This window comes from Heliangelus exortis, chromosome 1, assembly GCF_036169615.1.
Source record: "Heliangelus exortis chromosome 1, bHelExo1.hap1, whole genome shotgun sequence".
Lineage (NCBI taxonomy): Eukaryota > Metazoa > Chordata > Aves > Apodiformes > Trochilidae > Heliangelus > Heliangelus exortis.
The window spans coordinates 15564376-15579835 of NC_092422.1; the positions used below are offsets into that span (position 1 = coordinate 15564376).

Here is a 15460-nt window from a genome sequence, read left to right on the forward strand (position 1 = left end):
TTACTATTACCTTGTAGATGTCCAGGAATCCACACTGATGGTCAAACCGTGTGTAGAGTTCATTCAGCATGCTGATGACCTGCATGGGAGTACACTGTGCACAGATGGCAGTGAAGCCAACAATGTCAGAGAACAGCATGGTGACATCATCAAACTTCCTGGCCTGAACCTGCTGCCCCTGCCACAACTGCTGAGCCACTTCTTCAGGGAAAATAGAAATAAGGAGATCTACTGTTTTCTTTTTCTCCTCTTCTAGGGCTTGGTGTGTGCATTCTAGTGTTGCCTTCAGCTTGTCCATTCGTTTTTTTAAGCCATCCTGGGCCTTTGCTTGCTCCCCAACCAGTATGACATCCCGAGTAGCATCATGGATAGGTATGTCTGAAAGGTGGAGGCCTCGGCCCATCAGCTCATCCAACTTGTCCACACAGGGGGAACCCAGAAACAAAACTGAATTTGATTCTGGAACATGAATCATTTGTCCTTTAATTTCCATCACCTGCAAAATAAGAAAAGTTTAGAAAAGAAAAAAATTAGCTGATAGATGTGGATGTCCATTCTACTTTCCTCATCTTCCCTCTTCATTTAAATGATAAACTGTAGCCTTTATATATGTCTCTTATACTCACCTATTCAAGTAACGAAACTCACTTAGTCTACTCAGCAAGGTGAGTCAGAAAATAGCCTATATTGACACAAAAGTACTCCCAAATCAGATATTGGCTTCAATTTCAGCCCAATTAAATAGGAAAGCAACCACAAGAATGTATTTAAATAAACAGTCTGTAAATAATGCTTCTAAATTTTGGTTCTGGAATGTATCTGGCCTTAGAATCAAATTCCAAAGTAGCTCCTTCTGTGTTACTTAGCTATAAATAATAAAAAGCACAAAATTAAAGGGAAATTACAGCTGTCTGAAAGCATGTTAGTGATACGGTGAAGTAGCTTCCATTCCTTTTTAGCAAAACAGCTACTAAGTCAAATGTGGCCATGTTATAGAGAAAGAAAGAAAGAAAGAGCCTTGAGAAAGAACTCAATAAAATTATAAATGGCATGGGAAAAGTGTCCCTGTGCTCCTGTTTCCTGTTTGCCTTGTTATACATGCAACAAAATTGAAGGCTGACATTCTGCTAGAGCCTGCACATTGGTTGATCATTTAGATTGATGTAATTTGTATTTGCAGAACAGAAGAAGGAACAACAGGAAAGGTGCTTCATCACACTGCTTTATAGATTTTGCATTTGCCTGTGAAGTGGCTTGATTCTTTCAGTGGTGTTCAGTTGTTGATACCAGTGAGGCCCTGGCTTGTTACCTCCTGCTCCTCAATAGCAGTTGAGCACAGAACTACCAGATTGAACTGGACACTGAAAATTAACTTTAAGGATATATTTGGCATTTGGGGACATGTGCATTCTTATTTCTATCAACTTACTCAGGTCACACAAAAGCAACTGTCAAATACCATAAAGGGACAGAAAATTGTCTAAGCAGCAAATAATTAAATTGGATAAACAGGATCTCTTACTCAAAATCTGTACCTCATAGGCAAAACAGGCACAACACACAAACTCTCTGCACAGCTGTAGACATCATAATTCCTTAAATCTGTGTTTTTCTATTCCACACAATCCACTGAAATAAAAAGGACTCCTCTAGTCACCCTTTCTTTCATTGTGTAAGTGTTCCCTCACTCTCACATGACTCACTTTATCATTTAATCCTCCTTCCATCATAATCCTCCCAAGCAAAATAGGAAAACCTCAATCAGAGAATACAGAGGTGTTTGCAATAATAATGTGATTTAAGTGTCTAGAGACCTGTAAGCTCTTGCTGAGCTGACAGCTACGCCTACATGGTCCTTAGCATGTTTGGGGGAAAGTTGGGAAGCTGCTGTTTCTATTAGGGATTTCTTCCATCAGATAATATGGTTCCATTACAGATCCTACTGTCAATATGGTGAATGAGCCTATTCTGTCCCCATGGTCCTCTGTCTCCATACTCCATACCCCACTATGCAAGCAACAAAACATATGCAATTTTTAATGTCTGGGAACTCAGTTAATGAAAGTAATTAAAACTGACAGTTTTCCTAAATATATGTTCCTGTACACCTAATAATATTTAAATTTCTAAGCCTTTTTTCCTTAGCTTTGTTATCAAAGAATCATTTTCATTGAAAAAGACATGTAAGATAATCAAGTCCAACTGTTAACCTGTAGCACTGCCAAGTCCAGCATGAAATCATGTCCCTAATTACTGTATCTTTGTGTCTTTTAAATATCTCCAAGGATCCTGACTTGATCACTTCCCTGGGCAGCCTTTTCCAGTGTCTGACAATCCTTTCAATGATTAAATTGTTCCTAATCCAATCTAGACTTCCCCTTGTTCAACTTGAAGTGATTTCCTCTTGCTCTATCACTTGTAACTTGGGAGAATAGACACCCACCTTGCTGCAACCTCCTTTCAGGTAGTTGTAAAGAACAATAAGGTCTCCTCTCAGCCTCCTTTTCTCCAGACTAAGCAACCCCAGTTCCCTCAGAGACTCCTCAGAAGACTTGTTCTCTAGACCCTTCATCATCTTCTTTGCTCTTCTTTGGACAAACTCCAGAACCTTCTTGTAGTGAGCAGCCCAAAACTGAACAGCAATATGGAGCACTGCATCCAGCTATTGAGCCCTCAACACAGGAAGGACATGGGCCCGATGGAGCAGGTCCAGAGGAGGGCCATGAAAATTATAAGGGGAATGGAACACCTCTCCCACAAAGACAGGCTCAGGGAGCTGGGGTTGTTCAGCCCAGAGAAGAGAAAGCTCCAGAGAGACCTAACAGTGACCTTCCAGTATCTGAATAGGGCCTACAGGAAGGCTGGAGATGGACTGTAGGACGTGTAGTGACAGGATGAGGGGCAGTGGCTTTAAATTAGAGAAGAGCAGATTTAGATTGTGTCTTAGGAAAAAGTTCTTTACCATGAGGGTAGCAGAAAAATGGAACTGGTGTCCCAGGGAGGTAGTTGATGCCTCATCCCTGCAGATATTCAGGGTGAGGCTTGACAGGGCTCTGAGCAGCTTGATCTAGTTTGGCTCTCAAGATGATCTGCTCCATAACCGTGCCCAGCAATGAGGTCAGGCTGACAGGCCTGTAGTTCCCCCTATCCTTCTGGCTCTTGTAGATGGGGGTCACATTTGCTAACCTCCAGTTAACTGGAACCTTCCCAGTTATCCCAGATATCTGATGATGGAAAGTGGCTTGGTGAGCCAACTCCTGCAGTACCTTTGGGTGGATGATGGGACAGCCATGTCTGTGAGAAAGCTGGTCAGCTACTTATGTGGGCAGAGTTAATGTTCCAAGGCTAATTGATCTTTTTAATTTTTAAAACATAAGGCTACCTGCTCATTCATGCAGCCTCATGCTTTCAAAGGCCACATATGAAATACTTTAATTCTGAAGCGCAAATTGCCATACATGAAATATGTGGTATTCTCTTCTTATTTCCTTCCCCTTCACCAGGGAGTTTTTCTGTTTTCTGTTCCTAGAACTTCACTGGTGTGCGGAAGGAATATATCTCATATTATCACTTCTCTCTTCCACCTCCAGGTGAAAATAGGGTGTCAGCTCAGGAGGAGAAAGTGTGACCACAGATCCTGGCTGAGCCAGCCTGGCCTGGGGGTGAGCTGCTTGTCAGCAAAGCAGGGCACCTGGCTTCCAGCTGGGTTTCTTCTGTTGAGCTGCTGTGAGATGAAAAGAAAATTAATGCATCCCCCTGTGATCCTGCTTCACCTTTGTCAATTTGAAGTGTTAAGCACTTTGATGTGATCTCTGTCCACATGAATTCATCGTGCTAACTTTCCCAGGTGGATTCTTCTCAGTAAACACTGATAGAGTAAATAACCAACTAAACAGACCCTCTGGAGTCCTCTGCTGTGCTTCTGGGTAACCCCAGGCAAATTACCAACTCTGAGTGCTTATTTGGCCTTCCAGCACAGCAGGAACAATGATATTGACCACCCCATAACACACTTCAAAGCTTATGTGTGAGAAGCAATAGAAGACATAGGCAATCCTGTAAAAAGCCTAACTAATAATAACCTTTTCTTTTCCCCAAGTGATCTAAGCCCTGCTTCAAGAGGACTGAGGGTTTCTAAAGCAATTTTAGAAACTTGCAAAGTTATTCTCCCTACACAATTGCTCAGTTTCCTGAAAGTGTTAAGGGCTCAGTGCTATTTTGATTTTGTCCTATAAATTTCAGGATTACACAATTGGAAAAGACCTCTACGATCACCGAGTCAAACTGTCCACCCAGGGGAAAAAAAAAAATAAATCACCACCATGTGTGCCACAGCATGTTCTGAAGTGCAACAGCTATGTGGTTTTATGTTTTTTTGACACATGAAGAGATGGTGACTCCACCACCACCCTTGGCAGCCCATTTGAGTGCCTGACTACTCTCTCAGTAAAAAATTCTTCCTAATATCTACTCTAAATCTCACTTGGTGTAACATCAGGCCATTTCCTCTAGTCCTATTGTTATTTACTTGGGAGAAGAGGTCAACACCCACCTCACTACAACCTCCTTTCAGGTACTGTAGAGGGCAATAAGTTCTCCCCTCATCCTCATCTTCTCTGAACTAAACAATCCCAGTTCCCTCAGCCTTTCCTTGTAAGTTTTATTCTCTAGACCCTTCTCCAGCTTCACCACTTTTCTGTGCATCAGCTCCAGCAACTCAGTGTCCTTGTAATGAAGGGCCCAGAACTGAACACAGTACTCAAGGTTCAAGTACTCTCACATTTTCTCTGCTTAACAGGAATTGTTGATGTTTCCTATCACTCCAGTCATGTCATAATGGTGATTCTAATGTCCTGCTATTTCTTGATGACCAAGAATTATTTTTTTTCATAGAAAATGGCCTGCTAGTCTCTTCAAGGAACCAAATCAGGAAACCAAAAGGCAGAAGCAAAGCTGTCACCGCTGGCCTGTGGAGAAACACTCAGATCTTGGAAAGCACAATAGTAGAGAAGAGCTAAGACTGCATCAGTCCTCTCAGTTTGCAAAGTCTTTTGCTTTCCAAAAAGGTTTTTTATATGATTCAGAGTGCCTCAAGGACTTTGGTCCTCAGCTGTGATCCAGCATAACCTCCACCTCTTCTCTGGACTCTCTTGCCTCTCATATCCTTCACTGTACCTTGGAGTAATTGAATGAAATGGAACATTCTAGTTCCCTGAAGCTTGCCATAGCAAGTTATACTTCTGGGCATCTCTGCAGAGTTGGACCTGCTTTAAACATGGACTATAAGCCTATACGTAATCAGGATTAGATCATCTATCTTTCTTATAAGCATTTCTTTCATCGGTTGTATTTCATTAATTATATTTTCACCAAATAAATTGAGAAGAATTCCACTGTTTTCAGAAAAAAATCTTCTGATCTACAATGGTATAAGAGCAAATTTTGAATCAATCAATCACACGTCACTTCTAACATGGTTATATCACTGTGAAATGATAATGCAGCCAAAGTAGGTGAAAAACAAAACAACAAAACTAAAACTATTGCTGAATTTTCAGTGTAAACCCATTGCAAAGAAAGGGGAGCAAAAAGAAGACGTCCTGCTCCTCAGGAATTCTTTCAGCTTCTGTCCCCAAAGGCCAACCCAGGGGACACTGACAGACTCTAAAGCTGCTATTTGAGAATATAAGGGAGTCTCCCACTGTGCTGTACACCAACAGCTACTTTATTAGGTACACAACATCCAATGCTCTGCATGCCCTGGATGCATGCCACCCTAGGATTAAGTATGGATAAAAAGCTTATGAATAAAATGACAACACCACTGCCTAGTCTTTAAGGAAAAGCATGGGGAAAAGCCTTATTTATTTCACTGATGGAAGCCAATACTTCTCTGTCAAAGACAGGCATTTTGGAACAGTGACTGAGAGAAGGTGTACACCCCTCTGGATAATAACGAGAGAAATATGAAACTGGATTTTTGAGAAGAATTTGGGTTTTAAAATATATTTTTCTTCAGCATTTGGCCAGGCTATGTATTCTTTGGCCTTTGCAATCCACAAATTTTAATGGAGCTGATGCTTTGACTTTGATTAGTACATAATCCCTCCCAAACTGTGATTATAGCCTTTTTTTAGAGTTCTTTATTGGGATTATTTTAGGAAACTTACAGTGCTGGGCCACACTTTTGAAAACATGTATGCTTGACTTAATACAATGACAAATTTCAATAAGAATAAACAAAGCTTTTAACTTAACAGGCCCAGAATTATTTGGAGGAGTGGTAAAACTGGTGGAAAATCAGTTTACAACAAATCGATCTGGAGACCATCATAACTTTCATGTGCAAAGAAAATAACATTAGCTCAGAAAAAAGACAAAATATTGCTGCACACTGAGGACGAGTGTATAGGGTGACTTTCAAAAAGGTGAGGCAGCTGCAAGCCTAAATTTTAAAACAACTGGATTTACTTCACTGGAATACATGGCAGTGTCTCAGGGACACTTACAGCAATATATCCCAAAGTATTTGAGCAGTTAGGGACTTAAGGGATTAGAGCCCTGGACAAGGCAATAGACATTTACAGAAAGAAATGTAATGACTCTGTGATGTTTCTAGATGACACATCTCAAAGAAGGGCTGCGAGTGTTATGGACAACACCGAAATTAAAAAAAAAAAAAACCAAACAAAAAAATCCTTGTAAATTGGAGAAAAAAAATCTGAAAACAGAATTAAAAAGCAAGGACAATGAATACAACTAGAAGGAAATAATCAGATTTTAAAAATAAATGAGATCTAACAGTTCCTAAGGAGATGGTCCAGAGTATACAGAGTGGAGCAGATGACTATAAGCCAAGCAGTCATGCTGTCATGAAGAAAGAAAACCCCATGTGGGACTGTGTAAACAAGGGTATCACTTGCAAAACACAGGAAGTAATCCTTCTGTTCTGACCACCAGTGTTCAGGCCCTAGATGGGCAAATCTGTTCCTTTTTGGTATAACTAAAAGGTGGATTAAGTAGATAGGCTGGTGAAGAGCAATTAATGTGATGAAAGATCCAGAAAATATTATTTGAAAAAAAAATTTGAAAAAAAAAAAAACAAAACATGGTTTACCCCAAAGAAGAAATTACCTCAGGGTGGAGGTATGAAACTCTTCAAATACAGTAGGAGGTAATGCAAAGATGTGAGACTGTGATACAAATCCAGTGGGAAAAACTTCAGAAAAAGACCTAGGGGTCCTGGTGGACACCAAGTTGAACGTGAGCCCTTGCAACAAAAGTTAACAGTGCTCTGGACTCCATTAGGAGGAGAGCTGGAGCAAGGGGAGGGAGGTGATCCTTCCCCTCTGTTCAGCTCTGGGGAGGCCACTCCTGGGGTGCTGTGTCCAGTGCTGGGCTCCTCAGTACAGGAAAGACATGGATATGCTCAAGAAAATAAAAAAAGGGGCCACAAAGATGACTAAGGGACTGAAGCATCTCTCCTCTGAGAAAAGGCAGCGAGAGTTGGGAGTCCTTAACCTGGAGATGAGAAGGCTCAGGAGAATATTAACCATATGTCTGAATACCTGAAGGGAAGGTGCCAACATGAAAGAGTCTGACCAAAGACAGAGGCAAAAAAACCCCAACCTGGACCTTAAACTGAGAAAAAGAAATAGCCATTATAATCTGCCCAATACTTCAGCTCTGCTTGTAGAGTAGAATAAGTCAGAACCACTGCCATAAGAACCAAACGCGGAGAAATATTTATGCAAATAAGGAAAAAATCATATTTTTTCTTATTTGTCTTAGTTATCTTATTTATCTTATCCATAGAAAAGGGGGAAAAAAAAGCAGCATCTAAATTCTATATAAAAATTAAAAAATCATAACAAAACATCTGTTTCCATTACAACAATGCTTTATTGAAAAAGCTAAGAGAAATCAATGCATAATGCAATTGAATAAACCAGTCAGCATTTTCTCAGCTCAACTCAGGATGTGCTTGGGTTCTGGCAAAATTCTAACTCTCAGCATTTGCTTACAAGTTTGGATTTCCAGCTCAATGCATTGTCAAAAGAACATTATTTCACACAGCAGCAAAGTGACTTAAATTTTTTTGGTTATTTATAGAAATCCCTAGAGTGTTACATAATGCACAACAGTCTCCAAACCAAAGTGAACAAATTAAATGTTTCCTGTACATTGTAGATACCTTGGAAACTTAAAATAGGTGTATGGATATTGCAGGGAACCCACTTTTAGGAAATCCAGAACTTTACTGGGAATGAATTCATGGTCTATAATGTGAAAAAGAAGAGAGTCATAGTGAGAGAACAATTAAAGTATTTCAGTTGTAAAACTGGATGCCCAAAGTGATTTCTTGATATCAAAAGAATGAATGTGGAATAAAGTAAATTAATTTGGGTTAGATAGGACCTTGTCCACATGAAATATAGGTATGTGCCACAAATCCAAGCACAGAGCCATCTGTAAGTAAATGAAAGAGGAGAGGAGGTAAAAGAGATGTCTCTAGTCTGTCAAAGCAACTAGATAAAAAAAAGGAAATGGTGGATTACACATGAGAAGACCATGATGATTTATAATATCTCCCTTCTTTCTTCAAGACACAGAAATATCTTTTAAGAAAGTACTTCAGACTGCTCCTTGGATAAGTCCAAGATGAATCTAGACATTTATTTAGCCTAGCATCTTACTCTCTGCTGCTCTGATTAGATTGCTTCTGGCAATCAGGCAGAGCTGGCCTGGCCTCTTCGTGGATGCTGGGACTCAGAAACTGCAGGCTCTGTGCTCTCAGACCAGGACACAGCACCTCAAGTTCCAGACTGCAGGAGCCCCATGCAACATCTCAGTGAGATTTATATTCTTGACATAAAGTTTAAAATCAACAGAAGAATCAATTTCTGTGAGAAGCTGCAAATTCTGGGGAGATTCCAGTTGATGGGATATTTCACCATTTTTTCATACAATTTGGGGTCTGCAAAGAGCTTTTTTAAAAAAGTGAAATGAGAAGCCCAGCTCAGCTTGACAGGAACTGTGAGAACAGTGATAGCAATAAACATGCTCCAGGCTTGAGGTCCCCAAGGCATCTCCTTGTATGAATTTTGCATTTCAACAGAAACAAAATGAATATTTTGTACATATGGCCACAGTTCGATTGCAACAAATCAAAGTGTTAGGGAAACTGCTCATATTTAATAATCTTTCTGTGTTGATGTAAGATAAATGGAAAAGAATTACACTATATTTTCAATGAATATATGTTAAACACGACTTCTTCTCTTAAATCTTTCCTGGGAAAAATAAATGGGTATTTCTGTGGCATTTTTCTTTCTATTAAAAAAAAAAAAAAAAAAAAGAAAAAAAAAGGTGGAGAATGAGAAAACAAGAATGCTCAGCATTTGAGAAAATCATTAAAGGTCTCTAAAAAGTTAGTGACACAAACACACATTCAGTTTGCTAACTTCAAAGAAGTAAACATCATGCTCACTACAATTAAAAGAAATCATTATGCAAAATTAATATAGACCCTAAGACAATATTTTTCATGTCTTCTTCTGCACTTGCTTATATTTTAAGAACATTCACTTGCATTATCTTATGTAATTTATGATACTTGTTCCTTGACTTCCAAAAATTTCTTCTTACAATATAATCATTCAAAATAAAAATCTTGTAAAACTTGTAGCAAAATTATGACCCACATATTTGCATATTTTGGTGAGTTTGGAGGAAGATGGAATAAAGCATCTGTGAAAAAATGAAACTGTGGCTTCAGTTCTTGACTCACAGGGTGTCTGTGATGAGCTCACAGCTCCAGCCCCAAAAGGAGCCAGATCTCTGTTCCTGGGGTAACCTGAGCACACAAAGTGGGAGGTCTCTGGCTCACCACTGGCTCTCGTGTAAGGATGGTCCCTACCATGTCAGCCTTTACACAGACAGCTCTGAACTGGTTGAATTACAAGCTGAAAATTCCAATTCTGAACAGCAGATAATGTACCACCAGTAAGTACCTTTGTTTGCTTCACTGCACCTTTGAAATCATGTTTCTCTTTCCTTCTTGGGAAATTATCTTACAAAGTAGCATAATTTCCAGCACCCAGAGCAAGGTAATGCTCAGCACATTCCACTTGACCAAATTTTACAAAAAGTTGAAGCATCTGCAGGGAAAGCTTTTTATTACATAAGTCTAATATGAATGAGTAAGAATAATATAAGATTGCCTTTAGGTTACAACCTTTTGTTGCTTTAAAATAAATATGTCATTTTAATTTTACTCTTTGTTGACATCACAAACCCAGCACCAAAGATCTTTCAATTTGGTTTGAATTATTTAACAACAATTTTCAGAAGATTCGGGTTATGCACCAGCAGTAGCAGCTGATTGAAAGACACTGAAGGATGAGCAAAATTCTTCCTATGGCTTAAACTATAGTTTAAAATTCATCCTTACATCTAGACCTTTTTTTTTTTCCAGTGTTGCAGCTGCCATAAAGCAGTGTGCATTCATGAAAGCAGGAAAAAATTACCAGGGGATGAAACTCATCTGGAGACCACTGTACTTTGGGCCCTCCTTTGCTCTATGTTATATAAACTCACTGCTTTGCATCTTTGCTCTTCTACTGAGTTAAAATTGTAACATTGTTCACTTAGCACTCAGGTTAATGACAAAACCGAGATCTCCAAGACTTCCTATTGGTTAAAAATAAATGCTACATACAGTCAAGTGATCAAAATTCAGTTATCTCATGCCTGTAAAGACCTTTGTATTTGACAAATATTATTTGTTACATTTGTAAAGATAGATATTTTTAGGTATTTCTAGCAATGTCAATCAAGCAAGATTATGGAGGAATGTACCAGTACCCTGAAGTCATGGAAAGGCTCCCATTTTCCATAGTATTGCTACTGTTTGGATTAGTTCCCACTGTTTTCATCATAGAATTTATGCAGGTGCACAAATCAGTCCTGAAAAGAACTCTTCCACTAGCAGTGTTCATCTCCTAGCAAAAGTTTCTTGTCTGAACTTGATCCATCCCAACTGCCTGAGGTGACCTGCTAGCAGAAAATACTTAGTTGTCCTGTTGTATTTATGTTAAATATTTTTTCCCAGATACAGTTTAGTTTGTTCTTTTGTGGAAATTGTTTTTATCAAACTTCAATGAAATGGTTAAATAAAAAAATAAGCTTATTTATGAAAATAGGCAATGAGGAGCAGAAGCAGTTTTCCCCTTTGATCTATGCAGAGGAGATATATTTAGAAACCATTAGGAGATGTGACTTTTCATCACCAACCTAGGTATCTTAAAACTCCTGTGATTAAAAGATCCCTTAGCCCATGCATTTACTAGCTTGCAGACATTTTTCTCCTTCAGGATTAATATACTCCAACCCTTTTACTATTTCATCTTCAGTATATAAATCTGTTCCAACTGCCTGCCAGCACCACACCAAGGAAACTGATTAGATGTGGAGTCCTCTGATGGTATTTTTACTTTGTTCTTCTCCTTAGTACCTCATCATTCTGCAGCTTTGATAAAGGACTGTATCATTAGAATTTGTTATTGAGATTAATCAATTATAGTCTCTTGGAACAGTATAAATTTTCAGAACACAAGGAGAAGAAATTTCATCTTTTCCCAGTCCAATAATTCTTAAGCTAGATATAATTAGAAAGAGCCATTCTACCTCCCACCAAAGTCATTGTAAATATATCCAGCTGCTTTTAGTGGGAACTGTACCACATCTTTAAAATTTTCCATATTTTTTTTTCTTAAAAAGGATGAATTTCTTTCAGCATGTTCAACACAGTACATTACAACACTAGACCTTTCACCCAAAGCTTTCTATAAGCTATCATATTTGTCATGTACCAGTAAAAGAAAATCTTCATGTGGAGTTACTTACAGGCCATGCTGAAGATCTGAATTTGGCAAGAACCCAATGGTCTCGTTTATAGTCTCAGGTTAAGGATGTAATTTTTAACAAAACACAGCCCATCAATAAATGAAAAGCAAACAAAGGCACTAAAATACCTTTAACTTACTTTTAAATGGAACATTAGAATGTGAGAGGAAACAGACAGATGTAATGAATTTTTATATTTCAGTGTGTGTTAAAATATCTTTCTATCTTCCATTTTCTTCATCGCAATTAATTATTTTTTCTTGGAGACAATAAAAAAGGAAATTAAAAGAATTAGATGGAAGTTGGTATTTTGAAACCAAAACACGGTGTCTGATGCCTTCATTATTCTTGCACACATTGAAGAAAACAATTAAAACTAGTTTCTTCTATGATTCAGTCTGACATCAAGAGAGAAATATCTTGCCTCCAAGCTCTTAGTTGCTGCCTGAGGGTCACCAAATCTTGGAGAGAGGTTGCTCATAGAAGTGCAGTGGTATAGGGCTGGTGTGAGTGGGGATTCAAATGAGAGAATCATGTTACAGAGAAGAACAAGGGATGAGATTAGTGTACGTAAGTTTACAACTGCTGCCTTAGGAAGCTCCCCACTCAGCTTGCAGATTTCTGGCTTTGTATACCTCAGGGGTGATTTGCAGTACTGCTCAGTACTTGCTGTGGGTAGGCATGACCAGGAGCCAGACCAGCCCCAGAAGCTGGAGGACTGCCCAAGCACAGTGCTCTGCCTCCTCTGAAGCACCCTGCTGAGAAGCAGAAAATATTTGCTCAGGCACAGCGTGATGCTAACACAGCTGCCTGGCTTTGGGATCTGGGCCAGCTCACCCAGGACAGGATGAGAGACAGAGTGGAGGTAGTGAAAAGCTGCCTGTACACACATCAACATCAACAGCTTCTTCCAATTTATGCAAATACTGACCTCGTTATAATTGCAAAGCCAGTGCACAGTTACCTGACATGGATGAGCCCCAGGAAGGGGCTTTGAAAAATGTTTTCCAAATATACCCAGGCCAGATGCATTGCTGCTGCTCCAAAGGGAAGGGGCATCCCCTTCTGCTGTCTTAGATGAAATCTGGCTTTTGCAGCACCATCAGTGAGCCTCCCCCCAGGGCCATGCCTCTCTCCTCTCCTCTCCTCTCCTCTCCTCTCCTCTCCTCTCCTCTCCTCTCCTCTCCTCTCCTCTCCTCTCCTCTCCTCTCCTCTCCTCTCCTCTCCTCTCCTCTCCTCTCCTCTCCTCTCCTCTCCTCTCCTCTCCTCTCCTCTCCTCTCCTCTCCTCTCCTCTCCTCTCCTCTCCTCTCCTCTCCTCTCCTCTCCTCTCCTCTCCTCTGTCCCTGCTGGGATTATTGATGCCCCTGCCTGACCCTTGGTTACAGGGACAGGGCCTCCTTGATGCCCTTCCTTTGATAGCTCCTGAAAGAAAAAGGACCTGGCCTAAAATCTCTCATGAGAAGACCCTACCAGAAGAGGCTTAAAGAAAACAAAGCCTCCTAATGAAAATTAGTTTATCTTAGTTTTTCCAGTTTTTCCCTGGAAATCCACAGCCTTCTGTGGTGATTATTCACCATAAAGCTAAGCTTTATAGTGTCTGTAGTACTTGCTCCCTCTGGCACATGTGTTTTCATTAGTTGCACAGAATTTCATTTTTGGGGGTTTTGCTTGTCATTGACTCGTGTCAGCTTACATGATAAAGGATAATTCATTTATGTGCCTAAACACCCTCATAAATACCTCCTTCAGCACCAGTAACGAACTAAGAGGATTCAACATGACCTGGGCCACTTTTGGAATTAGTATTACACAGTTTTGTCTTAAATTATTTTACACTGATACCATATACTGCTAGAGTGCTGTGGTACACTGTAATATATAGATTTTTACTACACGTTTACACTGGAATCCCACCCTCTCTTCTGAGCATTATCTATATATGTTTCATGGTACTCCACATAACAGAAACATAAAAAATAGCAGTATTTCCCTAGTTTTCAAATACAACTTAAATATTTGGCTAGACATGGTGTCCGCCAGAATGTTAGGTTTTTGTTATTTTAACATTTTTTCACAATGTCTTACGAAAGTATTCAGAGTATATGGAGTATCTGAAGGACTATTAAATGTTATTGCATTATTAAGGTGAGGATTCCATGAAATAGAAGTCTAACCCTCAAAATGGCACTGGTTGATACGCTGGGAATACAGAATATCAGACCTTAGCTTCTAATCTGTCATCATCTGATTTATTTATAAAGTTAAAATAAGTAAAACTAAGTCGATTCTCTCAAGTAATCTATTCTTGTACATTATTCCATCAGAAGAATAATCACCAAAAAAGAGGACTAAAATTTACCAGTTCTTAACCACACTGTAACAGTCTTTTGATTTTAAAAAATGGGACTATTAACAGAATAGTTGATTTCTTTAAAAGGAGAAACTACTCTTTTATTCACCAAGGAAATCAGATAAAATCAAGATGATTACCTAGCTTCAGGTAAAAGGGTGATGGTGCAGAAAAGCAGACTGATGATGACTGCCTCTTTCTGTGCTAGCAAATTCCCTCACTGTGTTACCTTTTGTTTCAGGTTTCCCAACTGCTTTTAAAATGCATGGTTCTCCAGGAGGGATGCTCCTGAGCTGCAGCAATGAAAAGGCCTAATCCAAAGTTACCTGAAGGCTGGGGAGGCTGTTTCTGACAGCATCATGCTCTAAAACAGAGGTTCACCAAGAGGTGGAAAGTCCTTCCTTTCTCAAATGATCAAATCACACTAATCTTTTACACCCAGCAGATACTATGAGTGCACATTGTGTCTGATTGTGACAATAAATGGAAACAGGGTGGCACACAGAACTCTCTGATGACATTTGTGACTTGTCAGCCATAGCCAAACAGTGTAACTCAGCCATTTCCCCCAATTTCTTCCCACACGTTTGTGAAAGGTAATAACACCCTTTGCTCAACAGGCAAGAAAATAAGGTACTGCTTAATGAAACTCATTTTGAGGTGTTAGGGACTTGTGAAAAGATTTGGTCGATGGCCCCTCAGTCAGTCTAAAACACCTTTGTGTTTCACACACAATAACCCAACTGAAATATGTGAAATGACCACAGACATTCAATTACATTTAAGTCCCCAGAGTAAAAATCCTGACCTAGAGAAATAAATGGCTAAACAGCCAAGTTTTCTATGCAGAGAACTCCACTGCAACTTCTATGCTCTGAAATTATATACTATTTGAACACTGACAGCCATTTATAAAATACCCTGTCTCTGCTTATGGAAAAGGTTCACAACACCTTTATGCTCTTATTTCACAAAAGCAGTTAACAATTTAAGTCAACAGAGAAATTAAATTACAGCTTATTTTGTGACAGCTTTCCAGAGATCAGCTTCCATTTGCCCAGAGCTGTTTTACTCACTTCAGACCACCAGAAGAAGCAGAGCTCAGTCATATTTCAGAGTTTCATCTGTGTAAATCACAGAAGTCTGGAGAATTGTTTTGGACACATGAAGTCAAAACTCTTTCATTCCATCATGAGTATTAA

At 39.4% G+C, this 15460-nt stretch overlaps 1 protein-coding gene across 1 annotated transcript in view; it reads right to left on the bottom strand.

Moving 5' to 3' along the window:
- GUCY1A2 (guanylate cyclase 1 soluble subunit alpha 2) overlaps nt 1–15460 on the bottom strand; it is a 147895-nt gene that overhangs the window by 69199 nt on the left and 63236 nt on the right. Inside the window, exon 5 of the mRNA XM_071734684.1 lies at nt 11–496. Coding sequence (XP_071590785.1) covers nt 11–496 — 486 coding nt within the window. The remainder of the gene's footprint in view (nt 1–10; nt 497–15460) is intronic.